At 40.4% G+C, this 22,064-nt stretch overlaps 1 protein-coding gene across 1 annotated transcript in view; it reads right to left on the bottom strand.

Annotated features, from left to right (window-relative positions):
- REEP3 (receptor accessory protein 3) overlaps positions 1-22,064 on the bottom strand; it is a 99,394-nt gene that overhangs the window by 27,672 nt on the left and 49,658 nt on the right. Inside the window, exon 3 of the mRNA XM_058696464.1 lies at positions 1,387-1,463. Coding sequence (XP_058552447.1) covers positions 1,387-1,463 — 77 coding nt within the window. The remainder of the gene's footprint in view (positions 1-1,386; positions 1,464-22,064) is intronic.

The following is a 22,064-nucleotide window of genomic DNA, read 5'->3' as shown; positions in this document are numbered from 1 at the left end:
GTTTAACTGAACAAATCTGGGCTCTTCTGATGAGGCAGAGGGGTCCAGGGCAGTAAGAAAAAGCTGTTGTGTAGTCAACAGAGGGTCTTTACCATGGCACAGTTACAGAGGAGTTTCTGGGCTTTCGCTATTCACAGTAAACTTTTTGTACACCACTCGCTTCTTAATAATATATATAGGTGACATTTGCAATCAGGAAAATATGAGAAGTCTTGAAAAAGAGAACTTGGAAACTTAAGAGACCTAGCATGGTTTGAAATCTGTGTTCCGCCATTTAAAACCACACAAAAACCCTCCCCCAAAACTCTCCACCAAACACTTAACAGGTAAATGAATGAGCTATGGCACAGAGGAAGAATAACTCACATTTCAAGTCAGAAGAGAAAGATGGCTGCAGACACAGAAAGGTTCATAAATAAGGGCAAGTTGTTAAGAACGTTAAAGTCTGGTGACTTCTTTATCTTTTTCCTAACAATCCAATATGAACTAATGTGCTGTGAGAATACGATGAGAATAGCAAAGCCAGAAAGACAGTTTAAAGGAGAGAATAGCAAGTGTCTGAAACAGATACAGGAGGGCAGGGAAGCAGCAAGTAAAGGGAATGGGGAGGGTCAAACTGGTACCTACATGAGAGCAGCTGAATGATGTTCTGGGGGTGCTGCATTTGTAGCCCAGGAAAGGAAACAAAGAAGGGCTAATTTAGGCTGACGGTTTGTGCAGCGAGGGCAGTTTAGGATACTGGCAAGGTATGAAGTTTAAAGATTTTGAAAGGAGGACTTCTCCAGTGATGGTAAGGTTTAGATGGAAACGCACCAGTGAAATATGGCACAGGAGATTCAAATTGTTCCCTTTGGTATTGCTTCTTGGTAAAATGTTAAATCCTTGAGGGTACAAACATGCTTTAATTTTGTCTCAGCTATTTGGAACAGAGCAGCCAAGGAGCTGGTGGTGAGTGGGCGTCCACGTGGATGCTGACGTCATCCAGTTTGAATGTTTGTAGTTGAGAGTTTTAAGGATGGGGAGGGAGTTCTAGAACCAGATGCTGTGGGCTTCAAAGAGGGAGTCATTTAGGAAGTGATAAAAATAGCCTCAAGTCATCCTGTGGAAAAAGGGTGATGACAACTAAGTTTTTGTATTCCAAGATATTGGGACCTGTGTGGGAGGAGGGCAGGGAGCAACCCACTGGGAAACATGAGCTGCTTTAATTGGAGGGGGGACTGTAAGGAAAGTAATGTTCTTATGGGGAAACCAGATAAAGAAAGTGAAACACTGGATAAGTAAGTAACTTGATCAAATTCACCGGGTTACCAGCCAAGGGCAGAATAAGAACACAGGACACCTGATGAGGTGTCTATAGACTGGCCCTTTCTCAGTGCTAGAACTTACCAAGCAACTGTTTGATCTGTTATTGTTTCAATCACAGTATAGAGAGCAAAAACAATCCAGTACATCATCCATCGGACCTGGAAATAATCAAAATACTTATGAAATAACAGATGAAAATTATTTGCAACTCTGAATAATTACATATATGTTTCCACATCTATAGTTGGACCAAGCACGGAAGTTGATGGTTTAATTTTCAATAGGTTTATGTCTGAATTCCTCGTACCACAACATCAACAATCTTGGGATACAAGACAAGAATCAAAGAATAACAAATGTAGGAATCTGAATGAAAGAATCAGCACAATAGGATAGATTTTTCTTAACTGGAGGAAAGTTCTTTGAAAGATCTTACTCTTATCAACGTGCTTCTTTATGGATGACGATTAGCCATTTACTTGTTATATAAATAACAGCATAATAAGATATGACCACATTTAATCTTGACTTGTCTTTTAAATTTTACATTCCTTAATTCTCAATATATAGAAACTGTTCAGAAACCAAAGAATGATCCTGGGTTTATTACATCCGTAATGTTAGTCACCCAGTTTGAAAATCAGGTACTGTATTCTCTCTCTCTTTTTTAATGCTTAACCATTTATTTTTTAAAGGTTTATTTATTTTAAGAGAGTGAGAAACAGACTGTGACCAGGGGAAGGGCAGAGAGAGAGAGGGAGTGCAGAGCCCGACGTGGGGCTCAAACCCACAAACTGTGAGATTTTGACCTGAGCCAAAATCAAGAGTTGGATGCTTAATCAACTGAGCCACCCAGGCACCCCAAGTTAGTGTATTCTTTTCCCCCATATGTAAGCCTGTAACTTCTCACATATCATTTTCCATCTTCTACCAACACCACAATGGCAGCTGCAATAGGCTGAACGTTTGTGTCCTCCTCCCCCTCAAATCCATATGTTGAAATCCTAACCCCAAATGTGTATTAGGAGGTGGCGCCTTCAGGAGCTGATGAGGTCGTGTTGGTGGAGCTCTCATAAATGGAGTTACTGTTCTTCTAATAGGGCCTCCAAAGAGATCTCTTATGCCTTCCACCATGTGGGAACACAGTGAGAAAATGGCCACCTATGAACCAAGAAGTGGGTCTCACCAGAAATCAGACCTGCCTTGATCGTGGACTTCCTAACCTCCAGAACAGTGAGAAATATATTTCTGTTGTTTATAAACCACCTAGTCTATGGTATTTTTGTTACAGAAATCTGGATGGACTGAGATAGTAGTTCAAGACGTTTTACCTCTTTCCTGGAATAGAGCATCCTAACTAGTCCCTGAGACTCCAGTGTCTCTTTATACCAATCCTTTTCATTGAATGCTACCAGATTAATTTTCTTGAATTCATTTCCCCGACTATACTTTTCTACCTACTTGAGTACACAAACTCTCTTATCGCTCAAGTAGGTTGGATTTTCATTAAGGATTAAAATCTCTGCTCTCCTGCTCAATATTATAATAATAGCTAATATGTAAAACCATGCCAACTATGGCCTTGGGACTACACTAACTTTATCACATATATTAAGTAATTTACTCTCCACAGCAATATTACAAGGTAGGAAGCATAATTATTTCCACTATAGATAAGGAAACAGTGACAGAGAGAGGTGAAATGACTTGCTCAAGGTCATTTAGCCGGAATTTGAATCCAGGCTCTCTGACCCTGGATTTGGTGCTATTAATCAATTATACTATGTAGAGAAAGAATTTGTGAGGATTGGCTAAATGTGAAATCCAAGAATAACCACTGCTTCCCTTGTTCTCTTCTAAATGAGAGGACAAAAAAATTTAGGTCTCTATAAATAGCTAGAAAATTGACCTACTATTTAGTTTTAATATAGAAGCTTGTTTGGGTATTCCATAGACAATAGAAATGAATTACAATTCAAGTGGCTTTTATGGTTTTCTATTTACATGGACAAATCAATTAAAAATAGCCACGAATAACTTTTGAAGCAGTGTATTATGAAATAGAAATCATAACAATTTACTCTAATGTATAGACTCCTGAAAGCTTAAAAAAATTGCCCAAAGCAAATAATAGGGCATCTTATCTATATCTGAAAAACAAAGCAATGGATTTACAATTATCATCTCAAATTAAAAAACAAAACAAAACAGCCCAAATGTACTCTTTAGTTGTTCACTTTTCATGGGTTCTCTAAAATCTTTCACTGCCACCAATTCCAAGCTTTTGTCCAAATATGGGGATTTTCATCCTATGTATACTTTCTCCTGCCCCTCCCTTTTTTAAGTTAAGTGATACTCTGACAAGCTCTGATTCACCTGCCCCTCCAGAGCCAAACACTAACTCAGCACTTTGACCTCTCAACTGTATTCAGAGGGTTAGCTTGTACGCTGATTGACTGACTATATGCCTCTCCCCAAAAAGAAAAGAAAGAAAAGGCTGCAAACAGAAGAATGAGGTTTTATACAGCTAGAAGGAATCTAAGGAGTTTTAATTTTTTAAAACTATACAACTCTTTACTGAAAAAAACCGAGCCAATTACAAAAGAAATGGCTCCCGAGGGGCCCCACCGGTCCACCCACGGTGCGACTCTGGAGGAGACTCGAGCGCTGCATGGGCCAGAGTTTGAGACAATATGGTAAACTCCTCTTACTTTCTTGAGGGGCCTAAATAATCAAGCCGCATCAGGCCGGTGAGCTAAGAAATGGCAGGAGTAGGAACAAGTCTATCAAGGGGGCGGCTTCTCAGGGCGCGGCGGCCTTCGGACCAGATCTTTTCGGTCCCCCGTCCCCCTCCTTGTACTCACCACGGGGATTTCAGGGTAAACTGTTCCCTTCTTGCCCAGGAAAGAGGAGGTTTATTATTTTTTTTTTTTTTAACGTTTATTTATTTTTGAGACAGAGAGAGACAGAGCATGAACAGGGGAGGGGCAGAGAGAGAGGGAGACACAGAATCTGAAACAGGCTCCAGGCTCTGAGCTGTCAGCACAGAGCCTGACGCGGGGCTCAAACTCACAGACCGTGAGATCATGACCTGAGCTGAAGTCGGATGCCCAACCGACCGAGCCACCCAGGCGCCCCGAAAGAGGAGGTTTAAATTGACTCTCTTCTAGGAAGCTTAGGAAACTTTCAGCAAGGTAAAATTATTTAAGTCGGTGCTTGTTACTTTTCGTAATTTCACTATTTCCCGCCGCTGTTACCGTTGTGAGTTTCCAAATGGATAACAACTCCCCAAGTAGTCATAATTTACTGGTTAATAGAGGAGAAGAGAGAGGAAAAGGGGACTGCACGGAGAGTGACTGGTGATACCTCCAAATGACTAGTTCTCTAATGAATGAGAACCACTAAACGCCCCAGATTTCAAGTGCACACTCGCTTCAGTCAAGTGCTTACTCAGTTTCCAAACGAAGTTATTAAATTAATTTTAAATTCACAAAATAAAAGTGCTTTAAAGAATGTAATGTTTATCTCTTTAAAAACCCCACTTTATATTTAGTAATGTCAAAAATAAAAAAAGGAGAAAAAGAAGGTCATGCCTTTTAAAAATAGATTTTTTTTTTTCTTTTAGAGAGAGATTGAGCAGGGGAAAGGGGCAGAGGGAGAGAGAGAGAATCTTAAACAGGCTTCATGCTCAGCACAGAGCCTGATAGGGGACTTGATTTCACGACTCTGGAATCATGACCTGAGCTGAAATCAGGAGTTGGAGGCTCAACTGACTGAGCCACCAAGGAGTCCCTAGCCATGTCTTCTTAGTTAAAACACAACAAAGTATCCAGTCAAGAGGGTATTCCTGGACATTTTCCTGGATTAACAACAATTTTATGTAAGCAAAACCCCATGGTATATTAATTTGTCATTAATGAACAAATTCTTTGATAATCTGCTCTTAAACTTAAGGTTATTTTTTGGTTGTCCTTACCAGAAATATGGATCTTAAATTATAATAGCAGGCAATAATTAAATGAATGTAATAAGTGTGTATTATTCGTGCGAGCAACCAGAAAGAAAGTTAACCTTGAAAAGACATTGCTTATTTTCTATTAATGGATTTGGTTGGGACTTTATACCAAATGATTACTCAGCACAGCTTTTATTAAAATTACACCTCAAGGCCATGAAGCTTACTGTTTAAGGTTTTGCTCCAAGGAAATAGCAAGGAAGAAGTCAAGGTCAAAAAAAAAAAAAACCAAAAAAAAACAAGTCACAAAACTATAAAAGTATAATTAAGCATGTGAAGAATAAAGATAAAATATTCTTTAGATCAACAGAAAACATCAATAACAAAATGCAAAACTAAAACCAAAAATTGGCAGGAAAACGATCACACTGATAATCTTTTTTTTTTTTTAGTTTATTTATTTTGTGTGTGTGAGAGAGAGAGAGATAGAGAGAACACAGGGGTGGGGCAGGAAGAGAAGGCGAGAGAGAGAATGCCAAGCAGGCTCCGCACTGCCAGCGCAGAGCCTGACATGGGGCTCGAACGCATGAAACATGAGATCATGACCTGAGCCAAAATCAAGAGTCAGATGTTTAACTGACTGAGCCCCCGAGAAGCCCCTCACACTGGTAATCTTATGAATGTATATAACCAAATATAGTCACTATTAAAATGTTATGCAAATGTAAGTTAGTAACTTAACTGTTAAGTTAATAAGTCACACACCTTTTAAGTTCCTGGGGAAAAAAAGTTATTGGCATCATCTTTATTTGGTAAAAATTTATGTTCTTGGGAAAAGTGGGAACAAATAGTACAGTATCTTTCTAGTTCAGAAACAATTGGTAAAATCAGCAAACCATTGTCTAAATACCTCCATGAGGATGAGTAATAAGAAAGCTGTATACCCAACTTTTTCTTAAAAGTCTCTTTGGTCCCAGAGAACTGAATTATCCAACAAGGTGAAGATTATATCTATAAGCACTAAGATGGATATACACACACCATACTTTTGATAAATCTTTCATATCAAACATAGTTTAGACAATTCTTAAGGACTCAGGTGGCATCATTACCTATAACACTGATACAACTGTAGTAAACCCTACTTTATGTTATGAGAATAGAAACATGAGTATGATAGTTCCTGTCCTCACAGATTTAGCATTTTACTAGGGAAAAGAAAAACAAACAAGTAAAAAACTGTGATTAAAAACAATGTTCTGGGGTGCCTGGGTGGCTCAGTTGGTTAAGGCAGTTAAGCTCTGCCTCGCTTTGGCTCAGGTCATGATGTCACGGGTCGTGAGATTGAGCCCTGAGTTGGTCTCTGTGCTGATGGCTTGGAGCCTGCTTGGGATTTGCTCTCTCCCTCTCTCTCTGCCCCTCCCCCACTCATTCTCTCTCCCTCTCTCTCTCTTCTCTCTGTCTCTCACTCAAAATGGACAAATAAACTTAAAAAAAAAAAAAGTTCTGCTGTTTTTACTACATTAGATGCCCTAGCTTCCAGTATGAGTCAAGAGTGTAAGAATCTGGGGCGCCTGGGTGACGCAGTCGGTTAAGCGTCCGACTTCAGCCAGGTCACGGTCTCACGGTCCGTGAGTTCGAGCCCCGCGTCAGGCTCTGGGCTGATGGCTCAGAGCCTGGAGCCTGTTTCCGATTCTGTGTCTCCCTCTCTCTCTGTCCCTCCCCCGTTCATGCTCTGTCTCTCTCTGTCCCAAAAATAAATAAAAGTTGAAAAAAAAAATTAAAAAAAAAAAAAAAGAGTGTAAGAATCTGAGGAAATCTTACTAAAGGGACTATTTATAAAGTTGTGGGCAAGGTTCAGGAAACCCAATGAAAGGATACTGAAGCACCCTGGAGTTAGCAACAGTAGGAACTGGAATCACCCCTGGATGTGAAGGAGGGAGGGCAGGGGAAAGCTTCCTGGAATCCAGAGAGGGCAACTGTAGGGGAGAGTGGTAGCCTCAGGTAGACAGTCACAGCAGGGAGGAAGGGAGGATGCTGGGAGAATAGTACTCTGACCTCATGCTCATCCTGCCTTCTGATCTTCTGCAGAAGCCTTTCAGGGGCCAAACTAAACGGAAGCCAGATATGATACAGTCTGTATGGATCAGCCTCCTGGGCCATAAGCAAGGTGTAGAAACGTGGAATGTGGAGAGGAAAGTCCACTGGCAGGGTGAATGGAAGGTGCCAGCACTGCTTAGCCTGTCATCTCTTTGATCCACCCAGAATGGATTTCTCTCTGCTTCCACAGATACCTCCCCGCCCAGATGACCATCATCTCCTGTCTGCATTATTCTGATAGCAACCTAACTGATCACTCTGCCTTTTTGGGGTCTATTCTGCATACAGCAGTCAGAGTCTCTCCTTAAAACAGAAAGAAGGGGCGCCTGGGTGGCTCAGTTGGTTAAGCATCTGGCTCTTGATTTCAGCTCAGGTCATGATCTCATGGTTCATGAGTTCCAGCCCTGGGTCAGGCTCTGTGCTGACAGTGCAGAACCTACTTGGGCTTCTCTTTCTCTCTCTCCACCCCTCCCCGTGTTCCCTCTCTCAAAATAAATAAGTAAACTAAAAAAAACCAAAACCAAAACCAAAATCATGTCATTCCTTTGCTCAGGCCCCTCTTACGGCTCCCATCAGAATTCTCACCCTAGTCTAGAAAACCCTGTGGATCTGGCACCAGCTACATCTCCGGCCTCATCTGCTATTCCTTCCTGCCCTGTTCTGCTCCAGTCATATTGGCCCTTTTACTGTCCCTTGTATGTGCAGATATGCTCAGGGCCTTATTACATGTTTTGTTGTTTTTTTGTTTTGTTTTGTTTGGCCTGAAATGCTCTCCTTCCAGTTATCCACGTGGATTGCTTTCTCACTTGCTTCAGATCTCTGCTCAAATATTTACCTGTGAGGTCTTTTAAAATATCCATGTCCTCTTAGCCCCCTTATATCCTGACTCCGTTTTGTCTTTAGAACATTCCACAGATCACTGACACACCTAACAGATAGATGTTTACTTTCTGCCTTTCCCTACTAGAATGTAAACTCCAGGAGGACAAAGACCTTTATTTTGTTCACTGCTGAATTCCCTGTGCCTGGCACAGATCGAGCTCAGGAGTACATGTTGACGAGTTGTTGAATGAACGTGGGCTGCACACAGCTCAGGGTGCTCCTTTTCTGTAAGGATTGCAAAAGGCTGGACACTAGACAGGAGGTGCAGACAGGGCAGGTAACATAAACTAGTCTTTTAAGAGATCTGGTTTAAAAAGGAAAAAGAGGGGCAATAAAAAAAACACACACAGCATGAAGCAAAAGAAAGCATGTTTACACTCTCAATGATTGAAAACTTTACCAGCAAGATAAGATTCTCTTCAGAGAAAGCAGGAATATTTAGTGGAACAAGATCCCACAGGAGATAGAAAAGAATTACACTGGGAAGGAGAGTGAGCTTGAGACAGAGGTAGAGATGTGTCCTCCACTGGGATGGAAGGAAAGAGTGGCTTGTCGGGGAGAGGACCACAGCCAGGGCCCCGTATCTAGGGGGCAGGTCACCAACCTTTCAGGCTGGTGTGAGTGGCAAGGAGGGTGGATCTGGGGACAATGGTAAAGGTTTAGACAAGCTGTTGATCTGGATGGGAAAGAGAGCAGCCTAGGGTAGAGATGCTGCAGATCACGTGACGGAGGATGCCCTCAGCTGCTCTGGAGGTTAGATCTAGGAGGCCGCCAGCGGTCTAGGTCTAGGACAGTGCAACAAGAGGGAGACGAAGGTGACAGCTTGCTGTCAAGCAGAAATGTGACTGGGAAGCGGCCCTTTGCAGAGAGGTGGGGCCAATTCTTTCCAACCGAATGTGAGCCGAGGCTTTTGAGAAGTGGGGGTATCTCCCCCCTAGGTTCTTCCCCTTTCCTGTGGGCTGGAAGGGCAGAGAGCAGAGCAACCTTGGAGGCTGTGTGTTGAAGACAGGCAGAGCCCCCCTCCCCCCAGTTCTTGAACGACAGCACAAGATTTGTTGCCAAAATGAACACCTAAGGTGAACTGTTATGTGAGAGAGAAATAAACTTCTATATTCCTTCAGCTGTTGCATTTTTGTTACACATTACAATTATAGCAGCTGAGACTACCCTAACATGAAAGGCTGAACTCTAATCTCTGTGGAGACTGAGAAAGCAGGGCCAGAGTAGCATGAGGTTTGCATCGGTCACAGCGCCGTCGGCTGCCACGCGCGACACGGTTAATGCCCTGTGGTGGTGGTGGGTGATACCTCCACAGTGCCCTGAAAACAGAGAAGAGGACTGCCATGCTAAGAAATTCTGGTTGAGACACCTTCAGGGGACTCTCAGAAGGATCTGGAGGATAGGAAGGTTTGATGTTCTCATGCAGCAGATTGGAGCAGGGCCAGAGAAATACTACTTGAAATTATTTTTGTGATCCCTTGCCAAATGTGGCTCTGTCTGTGTGAATTTGGTCATTATCACCTGCACTGTCAGTACGGATGGCTTCAGCGGCAATCCCTTTCTACTTCCAGTAGACCAGTAAGTCAGACACAGAAGCTTGTTAGAGATCTGCGCAGATTGAAGTGGATATATTCTGAGTGGGAGGCCAAGATATCCAAAGAATGAAGCACATAAACGTCAGTGGGAATACTACATGAGAAAGGTTGTTCGATGGTCTGTTTTTGCAAACTTTGTTTTGTTTCTCAAGAATATACCTGATGCCTACTATGGTACCTGGAACAAAAAAGATGCTCAAAAATATTTAGTATGAGAATTAGTAAACTGGGCTAACTATATGCAAGACTGTAACTTCCATTTTTCCTAACTATTTGGTAATCAACTTCTTTTGAAAGCGGTCACAATGAAATGGCAGTCATATTTAAATCTTGGAACCCTTTTTGCACTATATTTTTCATGACTAGAGAAATGTGAATATTTTAATTGAAAATACAATATTTATAAGTAAAAGATTCCTCAAATGAAATCTTAAAATCATTTAAGTATCAAAATGAATTTATATTCCAAGAAAATATACTCTTATAATTAGGCAAGTTCTTTTGGAGATTACGGAATCATCTGTGATGTAAAACCATAGTATCTAAAATTACATTCTGGTTTATATAGTGGATGGATCAGATTATCTTTTTTAACAAGCCAGCACTTGCTTTATTATTACTCAAAATCCATAAGGCTTATACAAAGCTTTAGCATTTCAGAAACCCAGACAGTCACGTGATGGCGTTCTTCGCTTTACTCTCTCAAAGGCATTAGAGGATATTTTAAGCCTGAGTGAACACTGTAAAATGAATATACCCATAGGCTAAATTTACTATCAAAAGACCATGCTCCATTTAATAGGTATGCATTTATCTACCCTTGATGCCAAACGAAAAGTAGGCCTCATTTCATAATCTTTTAACATTTTTAAAGGAAACCAGTTTTTATGATTTACATTCTTAGACAATGAAATTGATTTAAATGCCCAAATACAGCAAACAAAAAGTCAACAGCAACTGTAAAACAATCCTCATCATTTCCATCACAGAAACTGAGAGTGATGGACAGGCTCCAAATATATAGTGGGACATCATGTTCTGGGGGAAGGGATCTTGCTGTAGATTTATGAGTCAAGGCAATAGCAGTAAATGGCATATTAATTAAAAAATATTTTTCTTAAAAAATTTTTTTAATGTTTATTTTTGAGAGAGAGAGGGCACAAATGGGGGAGAGGCAAAGAGAGAGAGGGAGGCACAGAATCCAGAAGCAGACTCCAGGCTCTAAACTGTCAACACAGAGCCTGAGCTGGGGCCCGAACTCACAAACCACGAGATCATGTCCTGAGCCAAAGATGGACACCCGACCGACTGAGCCACCTAGGTGCCCCCAAAATATTTTTCTTAAATTGTATCTTTGTATAAATTATTCTTTCTATGCTAGGACCCGTGTGATATTATAACAACAACGATGTTAACAGTAATGTATGTTAAATGATACAACTACTAAATTACACTAGCATGATAGAAAGAAAAATTATGTGATATATTAATGAGAAATATTACTCAGGGCCTTTTATAAACAAAGCCCTCTGACATGAAATAGGCATAAACTCTGATGTCAAGGTGTTCCTGCTGCCAAGAAGCTTTCATGGGAGGGATTAATAAAAGAAGATAAGGAATAGTTGATTACCAGCATACTGTTTGATCTACCATATAACTACTACTAGTTCATGTTATATTATATACTATATATTGGCTTTGTGTGAATGAAATTTCTTCAGTTCTAAAGGAAAGCCTTCCCTAACTCCGCCCCCTCTAAAGGTCATATACAATCCTTGTGCACCATACTTTTTCTTTGTAGCATATCTGAGCAACGCTTTGTATAACATCTGCCCCTGTCTTCTGACTGTAACAACCAACAGGGACAGAAACCATCCTGTTCCTCATCATGTTCCCAGTACCCATGGTGAAGCAAGTACAGAGGAAGACTTTTACTTAAGAGTTTCTTAATTCTAAGGTCTGAATTGATGCAAGACTCAAACAAGTAACTCTGGACTGCAAATAGCAGTTTCTAACATCTAAAATAGTCTATTTTGTCAAAGTTGTTCTCAAAGTTATCAGAGATTAAACAATTTTCCAACATTTCTTAACTTCAGATTCTTTGAGTCATAAAGCAATTAATGCTGGTCTTTATGAAAAAATGAAAAATTATATATGCCTAATGATTTCAATTATAACCACACTAAGTAAATCCAGATCATCAAATGCTAAAATATGCTTCCCTGGGGGGGGAAAAAAAATCTTTGCTGAGTCTGAAAAGAAATAAACACTGCTGAATTTCAGACCACCCAAAGAGAACTTTATTTTCTGACCATTATTATTCACTCAAGTCAATTCACCCAAAACATTCATTCTATACCACATTTCAGAGGCAACAGAGAGACGTTCCAATATAGAATTCTTTAGAAACAGTGTAGAGTTGAAAAGATTTCTCCCCTTTCATTAACATTATGCAATAATTTGGTTATTTCATAATGATTTTCCCCCATTAAAAACAAAAAGGAACAAAATGTGAGAAATCAATAGAAAAACTCCCTCTTTTATCCAACCCAGATGGCTCAGTTATGGGATTTTTCCCACAGCTGTGCCAAGTTAGAAGCATGCTTGAAAATAAACTAGTTGAAGTTCAATCCCAAGTGCATAGAGACCATGGCTGAAAAGAGTTCTTTTTAAAAAGATGGGGAATGTGCTCTGGGTGAATACATTAGGCTAGAATTGATTTGAGCTTCCTCAACTCTGAGGTACTTCTTCCCTCCCTGCCCCATTTAAGACTATCTTAACTTTGTACAGCTTGTCCAAACTCAGATGTTTGGGGGTTATACTTTCAGATGCTGAGGTTGCTGCAACATAGTTTACCTGTAGATTCCAGGCATCACTGCCAAAGAGCTCACAGATTATTCTTCAAGTATGAAGGACTGTAACTAGAAAGGGAAAGCTCTGTCAACGACACTGCTTTGGTCCTCCCCAGTGAGTTTTAAAAAAATTTAATATTTGTTTATTTTTGAGATAGAGAGGGGGAGAGAGAGATAGAGACAGACAGACAGACAGACAGACAATGAGTGGGACAGGGGCAGAGAGAGAGGGAGACACAGAATCCGAAGCAGGCTGTAGGCTCTGAGCTGACAGCACAGGGCCTGACACGGGGCTCAAACTCATGAACCATGAGATCATGACCTGAGCTGAAGTCGGACGCTTAATCGGCTGAGCCACCCAGGAGCCCCCCTCCCCAGTGATTTTGAATCACAGAAGACCGGTGTATCTCATCCCTGACCTCGTTTGAGGAACATGAAAGAAAGCAAAAGTGCAAAAATGTTTAAAAACTAACTGATAATTAATTTAAAAGGAGTGTTGGAAAGAAGACATAAAAAGCAGGATCTGCTTATGGGAACTGTTCCTGGGAGCAGACTTTAGGAAGAAATGACCTCTCGGTCCAAAATAACTCTCCATCCACACTGGCTGAGAATTCAGAATTTGCTTTGTTATGCTGTTGAAAGTATTACTGATTTATTTGGAATAATAAATATTTTTGAGAAAGACAGTTCCCTTCTACCAGAACCACACAGAATTTCTCAGGATTTTAGCATGGGAAAGAGCATAAAAAGAAAAGAGCATATCTGACAGATAGGAGTGACATGTGCTCATTTTAACACTAAATTGTCACTCTACCTTCTTCTTTCCCTTAGTGTTCCCAAAGTCTTGGCCCATCATGTTTCCTACTTGAGGTATTCCCAAGGTATTCCATTTCCTAGGCACCTCGGTACCCCCATTCTATCTACCTTCACACAGACAATTCCATCGTACTATTTCTATGAGTGAACCAACCGAGCTACTAAATGGTATGCTCCTTTGTCCAGGTGACAGACAGGTTGATGACTGAGCTAGAAAATGAAGATTTTCATTCTTTAGGTAAGATATGCTCTTTTATATACAACGTGTAGCTTTATAGTCTAGGCTCAACAGCATATTTTATTTATTTTTAAAGTTTATTTACTTTTTGAGAGAGAGAGAGCGTGAGCAGGGGAGGGTCAGACAGAGAGGGAGAGAGAGGGTCCCAAGCAGGCTCCATGCTGTCAGCACAGAGCTGGATGTGGGGCTTGAACTCACAAACTGTGAGATCATGCCCTGAGCTGAAATCAAGAGTCAGACACTCAACCAACTGAGCCACTCAGGTGCCCCACTGACAGTATACTTTAAATGTACAATAATCATTCAAAGAGTGAGAACCAGACTTTATACCACATGGGATAACACAGTGTTCTTGAGAAACAAAGACTGGTAGGAAAAAAAACCAGGAAGAATAAATCTGTCACGACTGAAAATGAACCTACGATATCAAATTACTTTCCTTCAAAAACATGTGCAATCAACCTCACCTAGAGAACCGAAGTTCACATTTGGATGAATGTAGAGAGACAAGTGACAGGTCACAGGATACTTGGGGTAAGAAAGGGCTGGCTCAGTGCCAGAATGCAAGATAGCATAAAGGACCTAGGTAAACACAGTGGGAGGAATGAAGAGGCTGGAGTAAGGTACAGAAATTTCACTGATGTAGAAAATTTTGTTTATGGTCAGCCCTACAACACGGAAACTAGGAGAAAGTCTAATTCAATATCCTTACCCCGATAATTGTATTGTATGGTTAATTTTGTTAAAATATTATTTTTCTAGGGGCGCCTGGGTGGCGCAGTCGGTTAAGCGTCCGACTTCAGCCAGGTCACGATCTCGCGGTCTGTGAGTTCGAGCCCCGCGTCAGGCTCTGGGCTGATGGCTCGGAGCCTGGAGCCTGTTTCCGATTCTGTGTCTCCCTCTCTCTCTGCCCCTCCCCCGTTCATGCTCTGTCTCTCTCTGTCCCAAAAATAAATAAAAAAAAAAAAAAAGAAAAATTATTTTTCTATAGTATGTTCCAAGTTGTTAATCAATCCATGTACATACAGATGTTTCTAAAACAAACTATTTGCTATTTAGTGTCCATATGCATACATAAACTTATAGTAAAAAAGTACAACGTGGTAACTATTCACTTTTCACAATAAGATACCTCTTAATTATTTTCACCTTGGTTGTAGATAAAAATTCCTTGGGAATTAAAAAAAAAAATTATTTAGATTCTAGGCCTCATCATTACCATGCCCAGAGAGAGGGCAGACAGTAATTTAAAAGACAAGAGGGTTTTGGGGTGCCTGGATGGTTCAGTTGGTTGAGCGGCCGACTCTTGATTTCGGCTCGGGTCAAGATCCCAGGGTTGTGGGACTGACCCCTGCATCAGGCTCCGTGCTGAGTGTAGAGCCTGCTTCAGATTCTCTCTCTCTGCCTGCTTAAGATTCTGTCTCTCTTTCTCTCTCTCTCTCTCTCAGTCTCTCTCTCCCTCTCCCTGCTCCCTCACCCCCTGACAGCCCCTCTCTCCTGCTTGTACTCTCTAAAAAAAAACACTTTAAATTAAAAAAAAATAAAATAAAAGACAAAAGTGTTTTTGATATGTAATCAGAGATGAGAATGTGCCCAAAGTCTTGCTATTTGAACTGTGGTATATACACAAGTCGTATTGGCATCACCTGGAAGCCTGATAGAAATGCAGAATTTTAAGCCCAGGGCAGACCTATTCGACCAGAATCTGAGTTCCAACAAGATCCCAGGGGGATCCCTATGTGCCTTAAAGTTGGAGAAGAGCTGTAGCAGGAGAATTCTCTGACAATATCACCTAGGGGAAGGTGGGTGTCATTCATGAAGAGAATGTAAGAAGAGTCTTGGGTTTGGAGAAAAGATGATGAACTCAGTTTTGTGTGATAATTTATTCAATGTGGACAGTTAAAATGTACTCCTATTTTCATAACACTGTTTAGGTACGCCATCATTTAAAGAAAAAGCTCAAAAAATGAAGAAGCTGAACCTTTAGCCCACCTCTCAGAGGCACTGTTTATAACTTAGAGTAAATTCTCCTGGCAGAGCAGCCTACAGGCTCTTCTACACTGAAGAGGTTCCGTGAGGAATGTCCCTGTTGTCTACCCATCACCAGAACCCAGAGTTATCTGGACACTGACCACTTGGTGCAGACTCCTCCCTCTCCCAAGAAGGAAGTGCCCTTAGATTCTCTTTCTTAGAGTAAATCTAAATCTGCCTCCTACAGGGAAAAGGTAAGAATGTTGACTTAGTAGGCTGAAATTACATTCAAACATCATATCAATGGCAGAAACTTCTCTTGGTGGCTCCAATAATTGATTTTGACAATCATCGTAAGAAAAGATATACCATACTAAAACAGAAGTGTTAAAACTTCATTTAAAAGATGCCTTTTGACAACAACAGATGTTGGCAAGGATACGGAGACAGAGGATCTCTTTTGCATTGTTGGTGGGAATGCAAGCTGGTGCAGCCACTCTGGAAAACAGTATGGAGGTTCCTCAAAAAACCAAAAATAGAACTACCTACGACCCAGCAATTGCACTACTAGGCATTTATCCAAGGGATACAGGTGTGCTGTTTCACAGGGACACATGCACCCCCATGTTTATAGCAGCACTATCAACAATAGCCAAAGTATGGAAAGAGCCCAAATGTCTATTGATGGATGAATGGATAAAGAAGATGTGGTATATATATATATATATAATGGAGTATTACTCGGCAATCAAAAAGAATGAAATCTTGCATTTGCAACTACATGGATGGAACTGGAGGGTATTATGCTAAGTGAAATTAGTCAGTCAGAGAAAGACAACTATCATATGACTTCACTCATATGAGGACTTTAAGAGGCAAAACAGATGAACATAAGTGAAGGGAAACAAAAATAATATAAAAACAGGGAGGGGGACAAAACAGAAGACACTCATAACTATGGAGAACAAACTGAGGGTTGCTGGAGGGGTTGTGGGAGGGGGCATGGGCTAAATGGGTAAGGGGCACTAAGGAATCTCCTCCTGAAATCATTGTTGCACTATATGCTAACTAATTTGGAGGTAAATTTTAAAAAATAAAAAATAAAGTAAAAAAAAAAGATGCCTTTTGAGGGGTACTTGGGTGGCTCAGTTGGTTAAGTGTCTGACTCTTGGTTTTGGCTCAGGTCATGATCTCACATTTCATGATCTCACGGTTCACGGGTTCAAGCACTGAGTTGGGCTCTGTGCTAATGGTGCAGAGTCTGCCTGGGATTCACTCTCTCTGCCCCTCCCCTGCTCTCTCTTTCCAGAAATAAATAAACTTAAAAAAAGCTAAAAGAAAAAGAAGATGTGCCTCTTGGAAACCTTTCAAAGTTAATGTAATATTTTAAAATAAGACTATTCAACTCCACCGATTTTTGTGACTTTTTCTGTCCGGCAGAAAAAGACAAATACCATAGGATTTCACACATATGTGGAATTTAAGAAACAAAACAAATGAGCATAGGGAAAAAAGGAGAGAGGCAAACCAAGAAACAGATTCTTAACTATAGAGAAGAAACTGATAGCTATCAGAGGGGAGGTGGGTGGGGGATGGGTGATTCAGGAGGGCACTTGTGATGAGCACGGGATGATGTATGGAAGTGCTGAATCACTGTGTCATATACCTGCAGCTAATAGTACACTGTGTATTAACTGGAATTTTAATAAAAACATTAAAAAAAGATGTCTATTGGAAACCTTCATAAGTTAATACAATATTTTAAAGTAAAATTACTCAAGTCAGTCTATTTTTGTGACTTTTCAAGACCTTTTGAAGTTTGCTTTCCCATGTTACCTACCGAGTTTGGATCTGTGGTTTAAAAAAAAGAAAAGGAATCAGTCTATATTCATTCTGATAGCCAAAAGATAGGCAAAATTTCATATATTTGAACTTTAAAAAAATTTATTTATTTTTGAGAGAGGGGGAGAGAGAGAGAAAGAGAGAGAGAGAGACAGAGCATGAGCAGGGGAGGGGTTAGAGAGAGAGGGAGACACAGAATCTGAAGCAGGCTCCAGGCTCTGAGCTGTCAGCACAGAGCCTGACACAGGGCTTGAACCCATAAACCATGAGATCATGATCTGAGACAAAGTCAGATGCTTAACCAACTGAACCACTGAGGTGTCCCAAAATTTCATATATTTGTATAATTAGATATACTTTAAATTTTTTGTAGTCTTTCAAAAGAACTTCATGTTTTTACAATTCTATTATATTTCTGAAGTAACATTTCTCATGAGCTTTTAAAATTACATGGGGTTTGGGGAAAGATTTTATTTTTCTAACTTAGCTAAAATCTTAGGGAACAGTTCTAGCTTTTATATTTTTAGGAGGACCTTTCACAGTGTGGTGGTGATCTGGCTGACAATCTCATTATTACACCTGTGGTTGGGAAAGCACTGTATTTCTAAAATTATGTTATGGAAAGACGAAGTCCATATCTAAACATATCAGAGGTAGATCCTGGTGCTGTGTAAAAGGGAAAATTTCTCTGGAAAAATATTGTCAACTTTAGCTGAAAAGGCAAAAGCTTAGGTATATTTTATCAGAGAAGATTCTATTTTCTAAAAATAAAAAATTTTTAATAAAAATATAAAATTTAATAAAATTTTTAAACATTTTTTTGGTTTGTTTTAGAGACAGAGAGTGAGTGAACGTGCATACGTGAGCAGGGGAGGGGCAGAGAGAGAGGAAGAGAATCTCAGGCAGGTTCCACACCCAGCACAGAGCCCAATGTGGGGCTTGATCTCATGACCATGAGAAATCAAGAGTTGGATGCTTACCCAACTGAGCCACCCAGGTGCCCCAATAAAAAATTTTAAATGAGAATTTTTAGGTAGTTTATTATTTTTAAATTTTAATTAAGCATTGCTTGCTTATATCTTTTCTGATTTCTCATTGTGTCAATCCCTCTACTATTCGTCTCCCTACTTTAACTATTTCAAGTGTTTACCTTATTAGACTTACTTAAGGGAACAACTCTTCCTTTAATTCCCTCAATTTTGTTTTTTATTTGTATTTCTGCTTTTTTATTGCTTTGTTCTACTTCCTTTACAGATTATTTTATTTTGGTATTTTTTCTTGCTTTGCGAGTGTAGTGTTTCATTTTCTTCCTTTTTAAAATATAGGCTCTTTCCTTTTTTAAAAATGTTTATTTTTTTTTTATTTAAAAAAAAAATTTTTTTTTTTGAACGTTTTTTATTTATTTTTGGGACACAGAGAGACAGAGCATGAACGGGGGAGGGGCAGAGAGAGAGGGAGACACAGAATCGGAAACAGGCTCCAGGCTCCGAGCCATCAGCCCAGAGCCTGACGCGGGGCTCGAACTCATGGACCGCGAGATCGTGACCTGGCTGAAGTCGGACGCTTAACCGACTGCGCCACCCAGGCGCCCCTTAAAAATGTTTATTTTTAAGAGAGAAAGAGTGTGGGCAGGGGAGGGGCAGAGAGAGTGCAGGGTTGGGGGGGACGGGGGGACAGAAGATCTGAAATGGGATGTGAGCCCCATGTGGGGCTTGAACTCATGAACCATGAGATCATGACCCGAGGCGAAGTTGGACGCTTAACTGACTGAGCCACCCAGGCGCCCCTAAAACACAGGCTTTCAAAGTGATTCAGAATATAAATTGTAATATGAATTACTGTTATTTTTATTTTTGAATTCATCTAGTACCGCACTTCTGATTTTCCCTTGTACTCAGTTGTTATTTCTTCTTTTTGTAACTTACTGGAGGTTTCTTCACAGCAGAGAGGTTATGGGGTGTGAGTAGATAAGGGGGGGGGGGGAAAGCAGAACACTGGCAGCCTCTGAACACGTTCTCCCCACACTGAGGGTGGTGGCAGTCCTTTCTGGCTGCTGTAGCTTTTCGGATTTTAAGCTGTTCCATCACGGGATTAGGGTGGAGGTGGCTAGGCCTCCCTCCAATTTACTACTTAACAACATTTCCTTTAATGGAAACAACGGTTTCTGTCCCTGTTTTTAAAAAGTCTATTTCCATTGGCACTACAGTTGGTAAAATTCTTCCTAGACATTAGCAAAAGCCCAAGTTAGCCTCTTAGGTTTGAGTGTTACTGTGTGGTTTTTGGTTTTTTTTTTTTTTCCCTTTGTGCATGTTTTCCAAAGCATTTGCACGGGAAGTTAGTAAAGGATAAGACTGCTGCAGTCGGCCGGCTGCATCTTAGCATGAAAACTGTGGGGATGCTTCTGAATTACTTCATAAAAGGTCAAGGGGTGCTCTAATTCACATTCTAAATTTTTATTTTATTTTATTTTAAAAGTTTATTTATTTATTTAGTGAGAGAGAGAGAGAGAGAGACAGAGAGAACAACAATCGGGGGAAGGGCAGAAAGAGCGGGAGACACAGAATCCGAAGCAGGCTCCAGGCTCTGAGCTGTCAGCACAGAGCCAGACACGGGGCTCACTCACTAACCATGAGATCATGACCTGAGCTGAAGTTGGAGCTTAACCAACTGAGCCACACAGGCGCCCCTCACATTCTAAAATTTCAGAAAAAAACCGTGCTAGGTGTTCATTAAACACCCTCCCCAAGTAAATAACCTTATTTAAATTTAACACTTGTTTCCTAAAGTGGATCCACTGTAATGGTCATGAGATGATCATGAAGAAATCATTTCTAGAAAACATAAGGAAGATATAAGTCACTTAATTATAACAGCATCAATTACTTCAGCAGTGAAGTTACATACTGATATGTATTATACATACAATATGTAAACTTGGCACATCAAGAATTAGGTTTATAAAACAATATTCGTCACCCGCTTTACTTTAAGTAAAAGTAAGTAGGTTTAGTTCATTAAAGGATAATAAACTGTCCCAAGTGACTTTATTCAACTGTCCTAAGTGAAAATTGTGATTTTTATGTATCAATACTTGATTTACAAACCATATAACTCAAGACATGATACACATGGATTCCCTGTATGTCAGTTAAAATTAAACTTCAAAATTGTTGTCAAAGATCTAAAACAAATGGTATCTATTACTACTTTAAATCTGTCTTCTATGTGAGCACATTTTAAAAACCGATAATAATGGTTTATTTCATGATAAGTTATATTTGATATCACAGTATATTTCAACCAGAAGTGTTCCACTCACACAGTCAATTTGGGAATCTGGGTAAAGATTGATAAACTGCACATAAACATTTAATTGCATCCTTACCACAAATCTCACTAAAACAACAGTAAACGTGATTTTTTTAAAAAAGACAAGTCCAGAAGAATGAAGAAAAGAAGACAGCAATCTGAATTTTGGGGAGGTAGGAAGGAAGTGGAAGAGGAGCACCTGAGTTAGGAGGCCTGAGAAAATTGGATATTAAGCTGACAGTGGGAAAGTTGAGAAGCAATCCAACTTTACACCGCAGAGCTCCCCAAAGGCTCAAGAACTGGTGACACAATCCTTGGTCATGAGGGCAAAAGCCAGGAAGTATGGCTGTTAAGTCTGCCTGAGGAGCAGGTAGGCTCCCAGATGCCCTCCCCTTTTCGCGGTCAGGCGATGCCCCTCCTTCCTCCCACAGGAACCTTGCGGCTGATTCTCTGGGAAGAGTCAAAGGGCCTCTGGATTTGCAAATCTCTGGCACAGTTGAGAGTAGGCATTAAGTTCTAGTTTATAAATTAAATATTGAGAGCCCCCAACCCTTAGTCTCTCACCGGAACGCTAGAAACCAAGTAGCTTTCAGAATGGAAGAATCTTGTCTGAAGACTCTGACATGAGAGAAAATATCTAAACATACAGACACTGATCATTTTCCCAGGAAACAGTTGTAATGGTTTGAACTGTGTCTCCCTCAGAAAGATATGTTGAAGTCTCTTACGGACTGACCCGTGATTCCCCCAAATTGATATGCTGAAGCCATAACCCCCAAGGTGACTGTATTTGGAAACAGGGCCTTTATGGAGGTAACTAAGATTAAATGAGGTCATAAAGGGGCCCTAATTTGATAGAATTGGTGTCCTTATAAGAAAGAACTCACCAGAGCTTTCTTAACACAGGCATCCAGAAAAGGCCACGTGAGGACACAGAGAGAAGATGGCTGTCTACAAGCCAGGAAGAGCCTTTACCCCAAATCAACCCTGATGGCCCCCTAATCTTGGACTTTCAGCCTCCACAACTGTGAGAAAATAAATTTGTGTTGTTTAAGCTACTCACTGTGTGGTATTTTGTGATGGCAGCCTGAGCTAATACAAAGTTCTTACCCCCAGTACCTCAAAATGTGACATCATTTGGAAATAGGGCCAATGCAGATGTAATTGGTTAAGATGAAGTCATGCTGGGGTATAGTGGG

The sequence above is a fragment of the Neofelis nebulosa genome, chromosome 13, assembly GCF_028018385.1.
Source record: "Neofelis nebulosa isolate mNeoNeb1 chromosome 13, mNeoNeb1.pri, whole genome shotgun sequence".
Lineage (NCBI taxonomy): Eukaryota > Metazoa > Chordata > Mammalia > Carnivora > Felidae > Neofelis > Neofelis nebulosa.
Note: the sequence above shows the minus strand (reverse complement) of the source record. Positions and strands in the feature narration are given on the sequence as shown.